General features: G+C 38.2%; 2 protein-coding genes across 2 annotated transcripts; both read right to left on the bottom strand.

The window, feature by feature from the left end:
- Nucleotides 1–10,683: 10,683 nt before the first annotated feature.
- On the bottom strand, nt 10,684–14,659 carry LOC110857418 (ribosomal protein S6 kinase alpha-5). The gene is made up of 9 exons (XM_035857897.1): nt 14,636–14,659; nt 14,523–14,580; nt 14,363–14,427; nt 14,086–14,232; nt 13,772–14,020; nt 13,509–13,659; nt 13,157–13,409; nt 12,969–13,077; nt 10,684–12,893 (listed from the first exon to the last, which is right to left on the bottom strand). Exons 1-9 carry the CDS (start codon nt 14,657–14,659, stop codon nt 12,879–12,881), a joined length of 1,071 nt encoding a protein of 356 aa, XP_035713790.1. The 3' UTR covers nt 10,684–12,878.
- A 2,937-nt stretch (nt 14,660–17,596) lies between these two features.
- LOC118438056 lies at nt 17,597–19,003 on the bottom strand. Its single transcript, XM_035857759.1, has 2 exons — nt 18,379–19,003; nt 17,597–18,310 (listed from the first exon to the last, which is right to left on the bottom strand). The coding sequence occupies exons 1-2, from the start codon at nt 18,384–18,386 to the stop codon at nt 17,752–17,754; spliced, it is 567 nt and encodes a 188-aa protein (XP_035713652.1). The 5' UTR covers nt 18,387–19,003; the 3' UTR covers nt 17,597–17,751.
- Nucleotides 19,004–21,320: the final 2,317 nt, after the last annotated feature.

Raw genomic sequence — 21,320 nt, 5'->3', positions numbered from 1 at the left:
TTGAAATTGAATTTTTATGTTGTAAAGGAAGTAATTCTAAACATACATGTTTTTCGTTTTTTGAATTCGCGCCAAAATTCAAAAAGTTACAGCGATTTCAAAATTCGAGATTTTGGCTGGGAAAATACTTGAAAATCCCGCCACGCGCTCAAATGCGAGCATTATGAAAAAAGCAAAAATACGGGTCCGCTTATTTTTGATGCTGAACAAAATAAAATTAGTCCCTTCAAGATCGGAGTTTTACATGAAAAAAACCTGCATTGTGAGTTAAAAAATCGTCTTGGATGTGTATATAATGGTGAGAAAATATTTGTTTTATTTTTTTATGGGAGCTTTGCTCAAGCTGCTGGAGACAAACTGTATAATCCTTAATAAGGATTTGGTTTTAAATAATAAATTTAATGTTTTCTTGGTTACTTCGTATGATGAAGACAAAAAATCGTGAGAAAAAAATTGTTTAGAATAGAATGCATGGAGGTGAATATGCGTAAATAATATTTATCAAATATCGGGATCTTATAGAAATGTGTGTCCCTCAAGTTTGGAAAATAATATTTAGTGAGAACTAAGGTCTTATTATTGGCGATAACGTGTTTTTCTCAGAAGAGAAATCGTAAAGGTTCAGTAGTGATAAAAGGTTTTAATGCCTGAAAGAAACCTTGAAACTTAAAAGTTTAAAAATTGTATGGTATATCGTAGGTTAAAGGTCTTTTAGTTTTGAGTGAAACTGCCTTAAGTGTAAACGGTAGTGTTCTGCAAAGAAATCAGTTCATGCGTAATACTGTTCTTTTTCATCATTAAAACCATTTTCCTTCGCCTATTTTACAACATGAATTTTTATATCAGCATTGTAGATAACCTTTAATGACAATCTAAATAAAAGGCAAATATATGTATATTTAGTTGTCATTATTGCATTTTACGGAACCCTGGCAAGAAGGTTCAAATATTTATTTATGTATCGCACTGTTAAGTTTGTCGCTGGCTACTCGTTCCCTAACATTCAACCTTCCCTAAGCTTTACTATGACAATATTTCTTTTAAATGTTTGAGACCCTGGATTCTTAACAGGATGCATCCGACGGACAAAAGTCTCCTCTCCGACCCAAATGTGTACAAAAGAAAAGGGTCCCTTTCTACCTGATTTTAGACCCAAATTTAATCGTAACCTTGTATTAATCTCTTAAGGTTAAGAAGCATCTTGGCATTCTATACACAATTTTCTTCCCAACTCCTACCCTCATTCCAATCCCAGAGTCTTGTAAGGAACCACAGAACCTTTCTCGCGTCCTAAGCAGCAGATTCGTGTATGATTATTGCCGTGGCTTTTTTACTTGGAAAAAAAAATACACTGGTCTAGAAGATATTTAGGAATTTAGATAATATTTTAGCAAATATTAACTTGAACGTATTCAGCATTTTGTTATAAAAAATATACGAGTAGTGCGACGTCTGAGGACGTGGTAATTTTCAGTGTATGCGGTTTTGAGAAACGTTTTCATTATCATTTCCTGATTTTTTAGGAATTAGAAGATATATTTTTATAAGAATTAAGAAGTACGTACGGATTTAATAAATCCGTACATAAATCCGATTTATGTGTTTAAGAAAGGGTTAAAATAGTTTGCAACGGTGCAATTTAACAGGACTGTTTCTGATCTCATTAAATAGCAGAAAGAAGTTTTATGGGAAATAAATAAATAGACTTGTAAAGCTACAATTTGAACCCAACCGAAATGCGATAATTCTTAAAATGTCTTAGAAGGAATATCTAGGCGATACTTTACCTGATTATAATTTATAAATTAATAAATTTAACATAAAATTATATGGAAATCCGTCTCAATTACAGACGTTTTTCCAGCCATCCCACCTCATTGTGATAATGAAATGAGAAGCTATAAATATTGACGGTTCACCTCAACTAATGACCGATAGGTTCATGTTCATAATTAATATTTGGTGGCTTTTTTTTGTTATGTAAAATATCATGTCTTTTTTTAAATTCAGTTGCTGGAGACACGAAGAATATGGATCAACATTTCATGTCCATCATCCCATTCTCAGGACAACATTCTCAGGACAACATTGCGTCCACATGGTCATGGCCGATCCACAAGTTACGTCATGGACACAAATATTGGCAGATCAACTAGCAAAACGACCCAAAATTTCTTCACGTCCCTCCGTCATCAAGATAAAGTAACACTAAAAATTCTTATCCCGGTCTCATGCACTATTTTTTAATTCAGAAGCATATTATTTTTAGTTTTCATCATTTTTATTAACGGGATCTTCTATTATAGTTTTTCATATTTAGTATAGTAAACCCTTATTTCTGCCTACTAATTAATTTAATTCACCATAATATATATGGTAGGGACATTTTAGTTAAAGCCAATTCTGAACAGAAAGTTGTGCAAAATTGGCTTTAATTTTAATGTACAGACCATAGAATGGAAGGGTTTCGTAAATATTAATCGCTGAATTTCAGAGTCACAAATTAACTTCCGTAGTCATTTGGGTTTACTTTTCAAAATCACATATAAAAAATCATAACAATGTTTGCTGAGAAACCATTAAATTGCATACTCTTACAAACATACTTTATAATGTGCAAATTTTCTGCCAACATTTAAATTTATATATTCTCTTATGAAATTTTGATATTCGAAAAATACCAGTGAAAAAAATTACTCAACACTACCCACCCTGCCGTACCACCAGTTGGCATCGTTGCTTGTGGTGACGGTTGAAATGGTATCGGGCTCGATGAACCCCACGGTTCGCCACATGTGCCAGGAATTTTCAACGTTGGGTTATCAATCGGGATGAAGGAGGCCGCCATGGGTGGCATTGGGTCCATCGTGACAGTAATCGGCTCGAGCGGAGATGTCGGAATTTGCAGGGTGCACTCTTTCGGTTTCGCATTTGTTAGCTGGGACAGCGTCAGCGATGCTCGAATTGTTCCTCCTGGCGTTAACCCATCAAGACTTCCTTCCGTCGGATGGAAAATGCCACTCCCTTGGGACAATTGTGGCAGAGTAAACCAGCCCGAAAGAGTCGTTGTTGTTACCGTTGTCGTCGTGATGGTGGCTAAGAAAAATATCAAGCTTTCCATATACATAGTCACCGGCATAACTAGATAAATAATTATTTAAGACAAAGTATATGATCTCACTAGTTATCCGTGTTGTAGACGTCACCATCACAAATGAGGCTGTTTGCGTCGCGCTAGACAAAGTCATCATTACCACGATTGGCTTACCGTTTGGCGTAGTTGGGACAAAAACACCTAGAAAAAATATGGTGCGATATAAAATATTTATTGATACGGTGACCATCGTATGTTTTTAGAATGGAACAACTTGCCTGGAGTTGATCCCGATACTGAGGCGATCGTGGCCAAATCAGCCCATCGATTAGGAACAAAATTTCCTGGAGATCTGGACATACAAATAGAATAATACGATATCCAAGTTATGAAGTATTTAATTAACTCGGCATTACTCACCCTGGTGCTGCTGCTACTTTAGACGTCCCCGTAATGGCGAGATGAGATTGCCCAGACGGGTAGAAATATCCAGGACCACTTCCCTCCGTTATAGTAGAATCTGGGAGAAAATGAGCAGGTTCATGACCAGGTCCGTTGTACGGTTGCTGCATAACAATTAATTAATAAAATATGGGCAATTATCCATCTAATAACCCAAAACAAAAAGTTTACCATTTTTCCTTTCAGTGGAACCGAATTGTTCACCAAGAGAAGTCCATCCGTCGTGACTCCTCTCAACTTTTTCCCTTCAGTTTCATCAATTTTGAACACCCCTGGACTTCCCAAGGTAGTAGATTCCTCCCAAATGCCAGAAACGGTGAGATCATTAAAGTGGAATACGGCTGGCGTTGGTGGCTTCGGATCGGGAGTGAAAACTGCTGGTTTGCCAGGTATCGAAGGCATTATTTTCCCTGGAATCGGATCCCCACCTCCAGAAGGAAAAGTTATTTTTCCTTGTGTAATCTCTGAATATTCTTCTTCTGTGAACTCCTATGTGGAAAATATTAAATTACCGTTAGTTGGCTCTACTTTCGAATTTGAGCATTCAAAGTGTACAACGGCTTACTTTGTCTGGAATAAATTGGCTGCCTTCAATGTAAAATGTACCAGAAATTTTTTTCGTTGGGTTATTATCCGGTACGAACGAGGCTACGTAAATATTTAAATAAATACATTAATTAGATACATAATCTAAATCTGCAAAATTATTAAATATCTTACCTGTAATGAAGCCACTATCTGGCGTTAATATCTTCACCAGTGCAAAGGGTTGTCCTGGTGGAGGCTTCTGTACTGTGCACTTTAACGGCTTCCCGTCAGCCACGGTGATAACGCCGCTACCCTCGGATGATAACTGACTAAGAGCGGCTGCCTCTAAAGGATGGAATCTGGTAGACGAAGAGGACACGATCGCAGTTCCAGATATCTTTACCCCGGAAGAAGTGATGATTAATTGGGCTAGCGAAATTATTACGTAATTTTCATTATTTTCATTATTTTCGACACGTCCAAAATATTGCTATATACCTTGCTGAGCACCAGATCCGCTTGCAGGCGTTGCAATTCCTCCTGACCCTGCAATTCCTCCACCTTGACGTTGGCTTACGTCCGGTTTAAACAACGCAACACCTGACGAATCTCCTGGAATAAACACTCCAAGAATTCCGTCGCCATCCGATCCACTCATTTTCACTAAAGTTCCTAAAGTAGGCGTGCTTGAAACTTTTGAAGCGTCTCCTGGAAGTAGGGAAAAGCTACCGGCACCATCCGCAGCTGTCGGTTCTGTGTAAGTCCCCCTAATAAAAGCTGTGGGTGACGTTGCTGGGTAAAACATGGCTTGCATTGGTGGACTCATGTCCGGGATAAAGGTAACCGAACTCTGTCCAAGAAGTGCTAGGAAAATTGTTCCGGAAATCGGAGGACAGCCACCTTCTAGCGTAGCGACAATCCTCACAGGTTCCTTAATCTTGGACGCGTCACCTCCACTCGGAGTGAAAGAGGCTTCCGCACCCGGATAAGAGGGAAGTTGTAACGTGCCCTGCAGTGATAACCCGGACGAACCCGTTATCGCTGCCTTGGTTGAAGTTGGCGCAACTGGCACTAAGGAAAAGGTCACGATGGTCGTCGTCACAGACGTAATTTTTACGACGGTGATGGTTCGCGTTATAATTGTGGTAATTGTCGTCACAATAAATGAGGCAGTTCCGCCTTGTGGAGGAAACAGTTTGGCATGGGCTGGATTATCGAGGGTGAACGAGCCTTTGGTCCCTTCCAAGGAGAGAGTGCCAGGGAGAGGGTCGTCCGCCGAGAAAATTGACAGCATTCCTAAATAGAAGCATTTACTATGTGACATGGACATATTTTTGCGAAATATAAGTATCTGGAATAGAGCCAGCTTTGATGGGCTTGAAACTGCACAAAACTTTTGACGGATCAGCACAGCTGAGACTTCCGCTCTGTGGTGTAGCCCCAACAGGACTGTCGGGAGTAAACGTGGCGGACCCTTCTTGCATTTCGAGTGGATTGTAAGCTCTGAATTGGAGCGGTTCTCCTGCCGTCATAAGGCCAGCAATTCGACTTGATGGGGAAGAAAATGGCGACAACTTTCCCGACACGAGGCCCGCAGGGTCTGGCGTGAATCCACAAGTGGACAGAGGTGGGGTGGGTGGCTGAAGAAGGCCGTGTTGCGAGGGGGAACCTTGGGTTGAGAGAATACCTGGCGAGGGAGTGCTCGGAACTTGAAATACGACATCCGGAATGAATACATTTCCTTTCGAGAGGACTCCTTGGATTTTGTTTTGTGGATTGGCATCCGGCGTAAAAGTGGTTGGCGTGTCGGCCTTTGATAACAGAATTATCACATAGCACGATATCAAATATGTGTTCCCACACTACAAAAACATGTATATCTCACCATAAATGATGCCGTACCCGCTGCTGCTGCCGGAGATAAGAATCCCATCACAGCTTGTCCCGCTATAGGCGTCACTCTTCCATGAACTTCCGCAGTTGGAACGTACGCCTTGCTAATTGGACTAAATTGTCCCGCAATTCCTGATTGACTGGGTGGGGTGTACACTCCCTTAAATCCTGCAGTCGTCCTATCTGCTGTAAAAGTTGCAGGTGCAGAGCCTGGCGGGTCGGGATAAAATATCGTCGGTCCACCGCCTGGACTTGATGGTGGTTCTATTCGTCCCAGTGTTGCGACGCCTCCTTGAGGAACAATTTGACCATGTCCTGGACTTGGTGGCAGGTCACTGGCCGTTGTTGGTAAAAATGAACAGGGCTGTCCAGTAGTGTACATGCCTTGTATCGGGGTGGAAGATTCGTCCATAAAGTAGGTGGCTGCACGTAAGATGGATATGTAATTTCCAATATAACCGCATAAATTCCAGTTACATAAATAAATAAATATGTAGACGTCTCACCCTTCACCGTATTTGGCGAATCTTCCGTAAAAGTGAGTGAGCCTCCAGATCCTGCATTATGTAAACTGCCCGTCAAAGCATGTGATCCGTTCGAGAGAAGGATCTTGCCATGATTATCCCCAGCGGGAAATGCGGTCAGGTCGAGTGGTGTAAACGTCGGGGGATTGTTGGGCATCCAAACGCCAGGATATGCCGTTGTTGGGGCTACATCCAAGTATACAGAGGCTGGAATTGATCCAGGAGGATCAGCGAGAAATGAAGCAGGTTGATCTTTTGAGGCTGGTGGACTCATAGTTCCGTGAATTTTTGTAAAATTAGCCTAATGTGTGGAACCAAATTAATAATTACATATCAATAGTTTAAAATCAGTTACTCACCTCGCCCAACAAACTTCCCTGTACCACCGCAAGTGGGACCGGTCCCCCATAATCATCCGGGTTCAGTGGAGTAAACTTGCCCGGCGAATTACTGCCCGCTTCTGCAGCTTGGAACACGCCACGCATTTCCGCTCTTGTATTTACGTCCGAGACAAAAGTTACCAATACACTCCCTGCCGGATCCAGTTTGAAAAGCAACCCGGCACTTAAAACGCCATGCGGAATAGGGCTGTTTGTCGCTACTGCGGGAACAATTTGCCCACTGCATGGTAAGACGGGTGTTTTACTCGCATCTAGTAGGGTGACCTTCCCTTGATCAGTTGTCCCAGCGGGGGGTGGTGTGTACAAGACGGGTATTGAAGGTCAACGATAGACACAAAAAGAAAAAAAAGAGGAAAAGTTGTAGATCCCAGGTTATCCCATTATATTTGCATATTGTCATCCTTTTCATCTCTGGAGAATGTTGCAAAATTCCATTTTTCCATTTTAATAATACTGTTACATAGGTTAATTTAGTTTAAGAAAATGAGGTCACTAGGGTATCACGCTTAGAATTTAGTTAAAATCTTTTTTGTTTCTATCTTTTTATGCTTTCCGCAAAAACATATCTAGCTAGTCAGTAGATCCACAAAATGAGTGCCTCCAATTTCTAAAGTTGTGTGACCCTATATATACAATGTAATAACACGAAGCTGTTACCCAAGTACACGGCGTAATATATGAATCGCTTTTCCAAACGGAGGTCAAACCCCAACCACCATTTATATGCTCGGGTTAACCTCGAGTGCTCCATGTAATTTGGCATATCTAAAAGGCTAAAGTGAGGTTATCTAAGGTGATGACGTCCCACACGTGTAGTTTAGCTCCGACTATTCTGTTAAAGTTTTTCTTTTTAATAATTAAACGTGACTCCTTGTTCCTCCAATTCCAAAACTCCCACTCATGTACGAATCGTGCACTTATAAACTGGCCTCCGTGTTTGCAAGCTAATTGATGTTGTGGGTTGTTGGACCAGGAAGCGAACTGGAAATGATAGGTCGTCGTCGTGGAAGTGGTAGACTTGGGGGAAGCGTGCATTAGCTATTGTAAATTCCACGTAGGGAACTATGAAGGGAGTTGGTGTATTCCCTCAATGAGCCTTTCACCGTAACCAGAATAAATGCACGGCAGATCTTGCCCAAGATTTTCGTCCCACATTTGTATCATATTTATGCATGCATATTTCATCCCTGAATTGGATCTCTCTCCTATGTATGCGGAGCTCTCTCTGCTGGCCCATTTTACTTCAAAATGGAAATTTGTATCCATCCACCTGCTTCATTTCAGATTCTGCCTGCCATTATTTCAAGAGAACGCAAGTTAGCAGTTGTGCATGGATGATGCGATGCTCACTTAGTTTTTCATATCAACCATAAAAAATACGCCATTTAAATATTGCAGATACAATACTTATTTTTTTATGTACCACATTTACTTTTAACCTGTATGTTTTCTTATTTATAAAAAATATATTTTAATTATTTTCAGCCGGTTGGAATCTACCCGAGTAAGACTTAATTTTTAATTTTTTCAGTTTATAATTATCCGCTAGCCAATTTGAAATTTTCAATATGAAATTCAGGCAAATATGAATGGGCTGGAAATCCCGATACTGGAGACTGCAGTTTGCGGGTGATGAATTCAGCTTTGGAGTATGATGATGGGGAGTGGGAGTGTCAAGTTACGGCATCAGACTTTCAAGCCCAGGACGCATTAACTTCTCGTCCAGTGAAATTGGTGGTTTGAGGTAAGATATTAAATATTTTATTCGCATCGCCCCTGCTCCTATTTTAACTTGCAAATAGTGTGTACTTATTTATGCATGCATTGAGAATGGCGAAATGCAAAAACAAATTGTCACATACATATATTCGATTCGTATATTTACTGCAATATTAACAACATTAAACAGTTAAAAATATGTGATTACTGGCTAGCAAACTTTAATTTGCTCTATGTATGTAGCTTCGGCACGATCGATATGAAGTTGTCCAAATAGTTAGCATAAATGCAAGTAAATCAGGATAATGAGTTTTATTGTTTAACTGTTTCTTTGCACAAATCAGAATTCGTGATTCAATTGGGGTGACACAGTTTACATGAAACAGTGACATTTTTTCCACTTTCATCAGTTTATAATTAGCTATTCATATGAAATGGACATTTCGAAATTCAGACGAATAGATAAAAAATTTGTGTCAACAAATAAATAAACGTCTGAGGATAATTGAAAGAATCCTGCTCACAAAAGGAACATGGACGGAGACTAATTGGGATGAAAAAGAAGCTCGTGATGCACCTGTGACTCTAAAGTTTCTTTTACATCACCTGAACGGTGAGATCTCTGTTTGAATCTGACTATTGCACAACATGCACACAGAGTAAGTCGTAAGATTATAGGTACATCCTATCGTGAATGCAAGTCAACCTGAAGAATTTTGTGACGGATTGGTCCTTCTACTGCTTCTTTTGTATGTAAAATTAAAAGTATATTTGTTATTATTAGAGTTAGTTTGTTACCACCCTGTGTTCAATCAAGAAACGATGTTTGGACACCTGCCTCCTTCGCCTCGTGTTACTAGAAGTTATGAAATACCGTAGCAATTGACCTTCGCATTATAAACATTTCTTAAAAGAATCAGTGTTTGTCAACTAAATTCATACAATGCATCCAGATAATTTGATTATCCAAATTATATTTTGCCAGCAGGCACGACATCCAAAGTTTTAATTCTTTTAACAAGAAATTTATTTAGATACTGAATTGCATACTTGGCTTTTGATTTACAGTGGGCAAATATGTTGTCAGACGATGCAAGCAAAGGTGAGAAACATATGCAGGTCTTTATCGAACGATGGTGGGCACTTACATATAAGTAAGACGTGCAGTAGCATCACTTGAAAATTTATGTGTGAAATTTGTTTAATAATAATGCCCGCCTGCAAGATTTTATCTCTGGTCAGAGGTTTTAGTTAGAAAAATTGATCGAAAGGAACAACTCGCCTTGAGTTTGATATCCTTAATTCTTTTTTTCATTTATATATTTAAAAAAACAACTGCGAAGTATCGTCATAATTAGAACGACATTTCGACCCTATATTCATGAATAATTAAGTATTATGCTGTTGACAAGAACTCGTGAGAACATACGAATTCCTGGTGGTCAAATTTACACATTAGCACACATTAGTTGTACTTTGCTTCGAAATTCCAGACTGCACTTTACGTTATGTACGGCAAACATTTATGTTGAATACTAAAAAGTGTATACGCTGTGGTGTAATAGGATATTATCTATTCTTGAAATCTGAAACCTTGTATAGCCTCACGGAAACAGCAACAAAGATGAAACTACCCTCCAAATGTTTACAAATTACGGTGTGAATGTTATTGTTACATTGTCAATCATTTCATTTTTGCGTCTTCGACAAAATACGATCCTTTTTCTTACCATTCCCATTATAGGCGAGTAAGAGATTGTGATGCAATTATTAGACTATGTAGTCTTTAGTGGGAGCCTGTAACGTACATAACTAAATATATAGTTTTATCAGAAATTTATATGCATCTCTAGTTATTTTTATGTAGGGAGGAAATTGTAAAGAAGGAGAGGAAACCACATTTTGAAAATTGCCTACAAGAATTGTACCCATTTCAATTATTATATCTTTTCATTTGAGTGATTCAATTCTTTGGAGAAAATAATTTCCTCTTAATAGTGCATGCGGACGCTTTTTCTCTCTTTCGCATCATCAGCAGTCCTCATTTATTTTTAACAATCCACGATGTTGAAGTTCTCTGCATGAATGGTTCCCTTGTTAGTCAGCGGATACAAACGAATTGCCTCTTTCTTCCTTTCTTTGAGTGAATCGAGAGGGTTATTGTGACGCATCCGATCTAATCACATATTTTTTTATGATTATTTTTAAAGAAATTGAGACATTTGTTTGACTCTTCACTCGTGTTGGACACGCATACATACTTCTTTTTTCTACCTCATATCTCAAATCCCGATGATGGGTTTGTGGTTTGGGTTTGGTCAAAATGTCATGAATATCCTGACCAGAATTATGATACTTCTATGTGATACATGATTCTTCTGGTTTATTGAAGTAGATTTTCAATCTATTTATTTTTCGGAGTGATATATGTATGTAGTATATTTTCTATCTCTGTTTTTTGTAACTTTTGTGGTTTCCGACGGTTGACTAGCGTAGCGACAGACTTCTTTTCTTCCAAATTGGATGGAAGGGTTACTTAAACGCGGACGTGTTGTATTTGCAAACTTTGTAGCCAATGTGGTGTTGTGTTAAACAGTACTAAAAAAATTCTTGCTTGCAAAAACAGCTCTGTTTCGTTTCACGTGTAATTTAAAGAATGTGTTGACAAAAATGTTTCAAGGAGTTGAGACCGTATCTACAGTTAGTGGCCCAGAAGAATAATTTCGAGAAAAAAAATTCTTTTCAGTACACGATTCCTACTTGACACTGATATATGTATAAGGTACAACCTGTTAAATATTCATTTATAGTAATACTCACATTAGTACATAAGTGGGCATAGATTCATAATAAGATGCTAATGTATAATTCTAGATAAATAATAATAAAATATCTATTCACCAATGATTATAAATCTCTCAATAAAACAAACATATATTTGTAAATATTTCGGAATTGTTATAAAATATATCTATCGATTTGAATAATAATTATTACTAATAGTACGATCAAGACTTGAAGAGTCTGCAAAGTTGGAGAACTGATCGCATCTCCTTTTACAGCACCAGTGACGACAAGTTAAGAAGATCTATCAATACATAATTATGTATATGCAAACACGTTTTTAGCGTCCCACCTCATGAATTCTTCAATATTCAAAGTATACGAATTTCTGATACTCTCGCTTCGATATTCATATGGATCACCTTGCAACTAATTATCAGTTGAGAATACTTGATCTTGCATAATAATGTATGTGTATAACTTGCTATTAACAAATTATTGGAGGAGACGAGAATACTCAAAGATTAGATTCATTTAAATTGATTAATATATATGCGTATATGTAAGTATTAAGACACGGATACAGTTACGAGGTAATCAGTAGCATTAATAATGCAACATTCTGATTTAACACAACGTTGATAGCTTGGATAAATTGTGATTTAAGATTACACATGTATCACAGATTCTTCATTCGCTTGCGTTTATATTTTTGAGTTGGACCTTCATTTCCAGTAAAATTATTACTGGGTGATGTACCGATGTTTGGACGACGATGATGGAATTCATCAATCGATTCAGAGATTGGTTCCGTTTGTTGTTGTTGACGCACACGAGCAGGAAGTGCCAAATCGACAGGTTTCAAGGAATCTCCAGCAATTGGGGGGTTTATGTAGGCACTTTTTAAGTCTGTTTTCCTTCCACCTTGGTCATCTATTCTTCGTTTTCTGGCTCTCGTCATTATAGGCTCAAATTTGAAGGTGGGCAGAAATGACGTCCCAGTTAATGGTATCGTTGTTCGAGTGACGAGTGTTTTCGTTTGAGGAAGTTCAACTTCCACAGGTACAGTCTGAGTAGCGGGCACCGTCGGCTGAATAGCCACCAAGGTGGGCGGAGTAGTTCGCACTTTTTTGGTCGAGTCAGTCGAGTTTTGAGGAAATGAGAAAGTGGAGACAGGCGTCAAAGGGGGTGGTCCTGGATGCTTGCTTCGGGAATGGATATTGCTAGCACGGGCTGAACTTATGTTGGAAATGGAAGAAACGCTACTTCCGGAAAATGATGTGGAAGAGTGGAAATTAGAACTAAAGCTATTACGTTCGGGCAATGAGGAAATATTCTTTTTGAACTCTTCTTCTTGAATTGAATTGAGGAATTCTTGAACACGGGCTTCACCAAAGCTGAAAAAGTTAGGACCTTCTTGCTCATTAGAACTTCTCTTTGACAAAGAGGATGACACATTGGATCCTTTACTGATCACACATGAGCCTCCTACAAAACATTTTAAATTAGAAACTAAACTCTCTTGACATTTAAGTACCTGTGTATAATAGTTATTGTGAATACCTGACAAGGACGAAGCAGATGAAAAATTACTGGAAGATGATGATCGTCCGTCTGTCGATTTTTTAATTTTTCGTCTTTGAGCCAGTTGTGATTTTGAGGATGCGATATCCTGATATAAATAAATCGCAAAATTTCATTAATTAAAAATCACAAAATAATTGTCTGGTGTTTTAAATAAATCAGATTACCTGTAAACGGAAGCCTTCTTTTTGAGCCATATGAAAGGCATTGAACGTTTTCCCAACTGAAAATTTATCATCATTAATAATTGTCCCCAAATATTTAATTGCATAAACATTTTACCTGCCGTTTCAGCACCACGTTGGCTTTTAATTAAAATACTGGGAGTAGCCAACAAACCACCCATTCCTCCTTCCAGCCATAAGTTATCTAGTAAGTCTTCCATTCTCAGTCGTTTTGCGGGTTCCACAGTAAGCATTCCTACAAGTGACAAGTTTATTTAGTACTTAATTTTAAAAAAAATTATGGAACAAGTAAAACGTTAAAAACCAACCGAGTATGCATATCTACTTAGCTTACCTTTTGTTACATTTTTTGCTTGAGGAGATACATGTTGCCATTCTGTACCATTAAAATCAAATTGACCTCCTTTTATGCGAGCCATGATTGCTGCAGCGGTCTCTTCTCGACTGCGAGCTTGAAATGGGGCTCTTCCCGACAACATTGTGTACTATAAATTCAAAATACAGTTTAAAATTTTAAAGTACATGTTTATTTTTTACTGTAAATAAATATGCTTAGTAGTTATATTTAGTAGCTAATTTATCGTTATTGCTTCTTACCAATATTACACCAAGTGACCAAATATCACAACTAGAACCATATCCTTCGTCATTTTGATTCATGGCCTGCCGAAGTACTTCAGGAGCAGCGTAGTGGAGTGTGAAGCAAGGAGTTTTCATAGTATCCTTCTCAGTAGATTTGAATAATCTTGAATAATTAAATTTAAACATATATATCTCGTGTAAATACCTTCCAAAATCTACGATTTTGATTTCTGAATCCTCACTTTCGTCGACGAACAGGAGATTCTGAATTAAAAAAAATCAAAATATTAAAGTTATGAATCTATGCAACGGTGCAATTGTGATCTAACCTCTGGTTTCAAATCCCGATGAACAATTCCTTTGGAATGCATAAAATGAACAGCACGCACTAGTTTTCGCATTATTTGACTGGCTTCATCTTCTGTAAACCGCTCCTTCTGACGAATTCGATCCAGCAACTCGCCTCCTTTCAAAAGCTGCACGGAAAAAAGGTTAAATTATCGCTTGTTATTTTATCTAGTTATACTGTTTGTAATATCATCTTGTATGCAAAATCTTTTATGATACTGTTTTGATATGAATTAAAATAAGTAAAGATTTAATTACCTCAAGGACAATGTACGCGTGCGCCTGAATGATTATAAAAATATTGTCATCAAATTCGGTCAGAACTACAAAATGATACAATGTTTTATATATAGTAAACTTTACCTAATCATGATAGACGTTGTGGAGTTGAACAATGTTTTCATGACCTTGGCATAACCTGAGAAGAGAGCAAAATTTAGTGGATTCAAGGAAATAACACCCGCGCTCTCAATAATCTATTATTTTAGGAGTTCGTTTGTTTAAATTAATTGATTAATACATAATAATAACAATGGACGAGAATTTAGACGTCATTATTGACATTCCACCTCATCGACAAGAGATCGTCGTCCGTGACCAATCTCCAGATTTCTATCGGGTGATGAAGAAAATTAGACTGGGCAACGATGGCAATTTTTTTGTGAAGAACAATGTGGATGGTGAGTATTTATAATAATAATATGCTATAAAACGTTCAATTGTAAACTCAAAATATAAAATCAAATAATGTTGATTAATAGATTGTGGCGTGGTGTCCACATTTTATAAAATTGCTCGAAATGAATTGCCAACCGATGATGATGAGCCTTTTTACCGTGACCTCGGTCGGGTCTCTCCAGAGCCAATGATCACTGCAGTGAATACTGTACTTTCTATAGCCGAAGAAGAAATTGTTGTCGACATGGTCAAACGAGCTGGTGAAGAAGGAATACAGGTCGGAGAATCTTCTCGGTATTTGGTCTGGAAAGAGGCTGCTCCAAAAGGACAACCTGTGGCTCGTGTTTCAGGCCAATTAAGTTTAAAATATGAAAATTCAGGAAACGAACGATGGACTTATTCACCAATCTATACCTGGTAATAATTCTGGTTATCTTTTGACAAATATTCCAAACTAAATGAAATATGGTAGCAAATATTTTACATTTTAGGATGTCAGTCCTATTACGGGACTAGAGCTCAACCCCACTTGTTTGACCCACAAAGGTCCCAATACTGGATTTTGTGTAATTGAGTGGATCATCGCATCCTGTCTTTTACTTTCGCTGATGGAGAAGAAGAAGAACATTTAACTCTGGCTCTCCAGGCCATCAATAGACCAGTTGGTCAAGAAATAATAAGAAGATTAGTTTTTGATAATCGAGAGGATGTAGAAAAAACTCTTTCGGTCTGGCAAACATCATTCTTGTTTCAAAAGCTACGAAACCCTCTTCTGCACTATCATTCCTCGTCAATTTCATTAGCAGTTGGACTAGAACGAGAAGTAAAAGAAGAGTTGAGACGAGTAGGACTTGAGTTGCGACTCACCATGATCTTAAGAAACAAAGGAGAAAGTGACAAGATTGAGTTTCCCTTCGGAATCCGAGCAGAACCAGGAGAAAAATTATCAGATTTAATCAGTCAAACTCATGGTGCACTTTATATTGCTACTGATCCAAAAATTGTTTATGGAGGACAGACTATTACTGGTCGACCTTTACATGAACAAAATGACACCATCGGCAAGTATAAAGAACAATTCAACGAAAATGTGAAGATTATCCCCCTTTGTTCAGTCCCAAAAGGTGTCCGGTCTGCTAATTTAAAGAAGATGGAATCACACCTCCATATTGGCTTGTACTTGTCTTATCTATTCCGTCTACCAAATCACTTGCACCAGGATCTCAACCAATTTCATCCATATTCCCTGAACAAGGAGACAAGGGCTTCTCATTTTGATGAAAACTCACGTGAATTGATTCAGAGATTTTTCCTCAAAGAGTTTGGAGTTCTCATTGAAATTTTACCACGCCCTGCTTATCAATATATCATTTAACTATATTTAACTATATTGTATTTATCAATACATTATTTAATTTAGTTATTCTACTATAAAATCATAAAATTTAACCTGAGAAGCGCAACTTCATTTGACGAATCCACCTTTCGACTCACAATTTTTACTGCATATTCCTTCCCAGTCGCTGATGATGTGGAGGACTTCTACACTGTAAAAATTATTATCACCGGGCGGTGACTATATATGACTCTACTGGAGTGGTGATAACTTGTCACCGCGCGGTGGTAACATGTCACCTCGCGGTAATAGATTGTCACAAATTCGGTGATAATCTATCACCAAAATGGTGACAACGCTTATCACCAAAGGCGGTGGAGTCATATGGTGGTAAAAATAATAGCGGCGATCACCCAGTTTCTAAGAGTGTATGGATATTAACATTTAGGATAAGAGGCGGAGGGAGGAGGCAGCTTAAAATTGAGGGGATAAGAGGTTTCGACATTTCTGTGGGGACATTGTTCCCACTCTTCCGCGGCCACTGATATTCGACGTATCACAAATACACTGGTAGATAACACGGTGTCATAAAAAAATTCCAACCTCTCGTACGTGCACCCGGACGTCACAAAATTGCAAGTCCTGCCGTTATCAGAGTGAATTCATACTCTCGCTTTCAACCCACGAACAGAGCACAGAAGTTTTTTGCAAGGCTAAACAATACACGGGCAAAGGCATGGATCAAGTTCAACACAGCATTCCATTCCCTTCGTATGTTTAGCTAAGACATTTATGTATTTGGCAAACTTTTTTGCACACTTTTTGCTTTTGCACACTTTGACGGAGTTATATTTTACATGTACGCAAAATGCAAATACTTATTTAAATTAACCTATTATGTTACGAACTAATTTAATTTAGATTAATAAGTAATTAAGCTCTCCTTTCAATTTCAGACAATACGGATCGCTCCCCGATGGCAGAAGCAGTGCTAAAATATTTGATAAGAAAAGAGTCAGATATCAATTTTATAGTGGAATCGACTGGAACGAAAGATTATCACTTCGGGGAAAATCCAAAACCCAAAACGATGAAGGTCCGGATGAGAAGGGAATTAGGAATTTTATACAGAAAGCTAGACAGGTATGGATAATTATGATCATAATTATCCATACATAATTCACGGTTATTCGAATAACCGTGAATTGTGGAGGAATATTTAACAAACACAAACCGAGTGCACTTTTCCAAAACCGTGGTCGACTTCAAAGTCACCAGTTTGTTTATGCCACAAGTCGTGAGGATGTTAAATATGAGAAGTTTATCCCGAAAGCAAATTACTGATTTGGTAAACAATTGACGAAAATGGAAAGATTTCCAAGCCCTCAACCATAATGCCATGATTACTAAATAAGTGACCACTGTTGTACGAGGCGCCAGACTTCATGAAACTTAGGCTTGAATTCAAATTTGACATACTCTTAATATATGCGCAGTAAATGACACGTTTATTGTGATACTTTATTCAATTAATTTTTCATTCTAGAAATGTTTCACACCCAAAAAAAAACCGGTCAATTCCGACAGATTGAAAAATTAGAAGGACCGGTTTGCTGATATGACTCCCCGATAGTTAAAGTCGCCTACCCTTTTGACGTGCAATTGCTTCGAATATCAATGACGCGAAATAGTGGCAATTCGATTTGGTAGCGTGATATCCTCTCTTTAAATAATTTTCCTTGTATATCCACCATATAATGTCATTGACCGTATCTCCTTCCCTACCCTTCTGCGGATCCCTCCCTTCGGGCGTCACCGATCCGGTTCGTTCCACCCCACGATACCAATCCTTAACATGTACTCTGGTCTTCGCCCGCTGGACACAAATACCTTTCGAATCTTTCTCGAACGACCAGAAATAATTAGTCGATTCCACAACGGTGAATTCATGCCAAGCACCAAACACCTTCGGAAGCCAGGCTGAGAGATTTTGTTTGAAAATCCAAACCCGAATTATTTGATCTTCAGTTCCCTCAACCTTTTTGAAGTAATCCATCAATTCTTCGTCTGATATTTTGGCAGGATAAATGCCAGGAGTTTTGGCGTTAGCGGTGAAGTACAAACTGCTTGTCCAATCACTCCCTCCTGATGCCGATGAACCGCTGCTACAGCTACCGCTACTACTTTGTAGGCTAGCAAACCAGGATAGCAAGTTTTATATTTGCTTGCGTACTCAGGTGTTAGATGTAAAATAAATTACCTGGACATCGTCAAAGAGTCTTCTGAAGTACGAATAGTAGCGAGTTCTGATGACTTTTGTGCCTCGTCAATGCATAAATATTTTCAGATATCGCATGACATTGTAACCTAAGATTAGATACTGGCTGATAAACGCATCCTGTTTTTCTCGGGCTCAAAAGTCTCATCATATAAAGAGGAATGCAAACCATACAACTCAACAGCGTCTCTAATCAAAAATAATAATTGTTATTACTTACAAACTCCACAGTTATAAAAGATAAATATGTACATAATTTTGGATATTATTTGCTTCGCGTAGGTTGGACTGACGCTTATGTATCACTGTGCTGACTTCAGGATTATCTTGTGAAATACTTAAATATCTGAATATAAAAAACTAGGCTATTTCTAGTGCCCGTTGCACCACGCGGTCTGACCCCGTCAGTGAGGTGCCCTTGCGTTTGTGAAATATATAATTTTATATTCCCGCTATCCTTTTCTAACGAAAGTTTTCTAAACCAACCAGCATGTACGTAAAGCAGCCCCATTCAGACGAACAGGAATGCGGGCCCTTTGGGTACGCGTTCGCATCCTCCTCACAGGGAGGTCTTCATTGCCTAGCGAGTGCTGCATACACCCTGGCCGCATATACGAGACGGAACCTGATAGCGACGTACAATTGGAGTGTCACTCTTGGCCATCGCATGAAGTAAGATCCACTTGATTGTAAAATTATGTATACACGTGGTGAACGGCTACCGCCGACATTATGGTCGCCGACTGGGAATCCCTTGGTATGTGGGTGCTCTACTTTCACATCCCTTCAGTGCAAAATAAAGCATTGGAGGTATGCCACATACCGTATACGTTACCCTCCGATAGACAGACACACAGACAAAGCTGGTTAAATATATTAGTTAATTTGGACAAAATAAATTGCTAAAGATACATATATGGAGAATAAATGTAAGTGACAAGTTGGATTGAAAAACTCTATCTGAACATCAGCTCAATCCTTCATAACACATAAATCAGTCAAAATATTTAAATAATTTTATGTACTTATTTATGCCCTAGATAAAATGACAAAAAAATTGCATAATATTTAAATACGCCAATTGCATGACGACATAACAAAATGACCATGCGTTATGCGTTACCTCCAAGTTGTCGTTTATGATTTATTCATCACTATATGAAAATATGTTTTTCATTTCAAATCAAATTTAAATATTGAAATTTTCACATACAGTCCAAAGTCCAAAGAACTAACACTACTTCTTACTTAAGTGTTTGCCATTTGACATTACCATCCAAGAAAATAGCTGGTTTTTCAATGATGAAAAACACTGGTAGGTTTTATTTAAGTACTAAAAATCGCCTATAGGCGCACATAACCACAGCCAATTTGTCAGTGGGTGTGGTTTTTTAAAATTAGCGGTCACTGTGATGATGAACTCTTTCCCCTGATAAAAAATATGTGTCACATGTCATGTTTTGTTAAGAAACTGCAAAAGCGCCCATAACCACACCCAGTTGGCCTGGGGGTGTGGTTTTTCAAAATTGTTGGTTACGATAATGATGGCCTCTCTCTACTGATAAAAAGTATGTGTCGAATGTTATGTTTTGTTAAGGAATTGTAAAAGCGCCCATAACCACACCCATTTGGCCTGGGGGTGTGGTTTTTTAAAATTAGAGGTCACCGTAATAATGGCCTGTTTCCCCTGATAAAAAATATTTGTCGCACGTCATGGGTTGAGTAGATAACCACAAAAGCGCCCATAACCACACCCCCTGGCCGCCCCCTAGGAATATGTGACCGTGTTTCTCAGTTTGGTTGGCTTCTCGAACCTCGACATGAACATATTTTTTCAAATTTTTAATTAAGTGGCGAATTCATGATTTATATAATTATTGAAATTTTCACATTTTTTTAAATTTGTGACCTTAATTTCAAATCAACCAGGTCAAAATAAAAAAAATCGAAAATATATGTTGATGGAAATTGTCTAACGTTTTCAAAACATTTTTAATTTCGAAAATCCAATCAAAATTGAAAAAGTTATCAAAATTTTAATTGCCAATGCTTTAAGCATTGTAAGTATGCGACACGTAACCTTTTAGGAAAAAATGTCTCTTCTTTTAATATACATACCATAAACTGGAAGATTTTTTCATAATGTTCCATCGTACAGGGGAACTGGAGAAGAAAGTGTCAAGGCTTTGAACTTGTCCCAAAATGAGCTTGGCAGCAATTATTTTGGACGCAGCGTTATTTCCGACGATATTTAAAGTATGGGCCCCACCAGTGTTGCATATTTCCCGTCCAAAACAATTTTTCCCAGGACAGTGGGAAAAAGTGTCTTTTTCCCACTTTTTCCCACCCACTTTTTCCCACTGGGAAGTGGGAAAAATGGAACGCCACCTATCGGTATATATGGGCGCCATCTAGTGTAGAGTGCATAAGAACTACCTTTTTCCCACTTTTTCCCATTTCCCACTGGTTTTTGGTGGGTGGGAAAAAGTGCCTTTTTCCCACTGTCCGGTAAAAAGTGGTTTATACCACTTGCAACACTGGGCCCCACTAGCAGAAAATAGTGCTAACAGGTGGATTATGGCTTGTACTCCAACGCTGCGAAAGGTTACAAATTTTTCGAAGTGTTCTGCGCCCGAAGGGCGCAGTGTTCTGCCGTACTATGCAATGTTAAAAATCCTTAGGTTCATAAAAGTGTTTATTTTTAGGCGCATAATATTATTTTTGTGCATACATAGTCCAAGAAATGCATAAAAGTGCATAAAAATGCATAAAAGTGCATAAAAATGCAAAAAATGCAAAAAATGACAAATTATGTTGAATATGACTTTAAAAACTCAATAAAGTCACACAAATCTGTTTAGCTGCCCTAGTCATTGAAAATTAAAACAAAATTTTATTCATTATTCGCAAAAAATAATATTAGC

The sequence above is a fragment of the Folsomia candida genome, unplaced genomic scaffold (assembly GCF_002217175.1).
Source record: "Folsomia candida strain VU population unplaced genomic scaffold, ASM221717v1 Fcan01_Sc018, whole genome shotgun sequence".
In the NCBI taxonomy this organism is placed as follows: Eukaryota; Metazoa; Arthropoda; class Collembola; order Entomobryomorpha; family Isotomidae; genus Folsomia; species Folsomia candida.
This window is presented reverse-complemented; position numbering and strand designations above follow the sequence as displayed.

What these genes read in the sequence shown, in the direction of transcription:
- LOC110857418 (XM_035857897.1), bottom strand. Translation starts at nt 14,659, where the DNA reads ATGACGTCTAAATTCTCGTCCATT. An exon ending in ACGCGTACATTGTCCTTGAG is followed by an intron (nt 14,233 to 14,362) that starts GTAATTAAATCT and finishes TTTTCCGTGCAG; the next exon opens with CTTTTGAAAGGAGGCGAGTT. An exon ending in AGCAAAAAATGTAACAAAAG is followed by an intron (nt 13,410 to 13,508) that starts GTAAGCTAAGTA and finishes TGTCACTTGTAG; the next exon opens with GAATGCTTACTGTGGAACCC.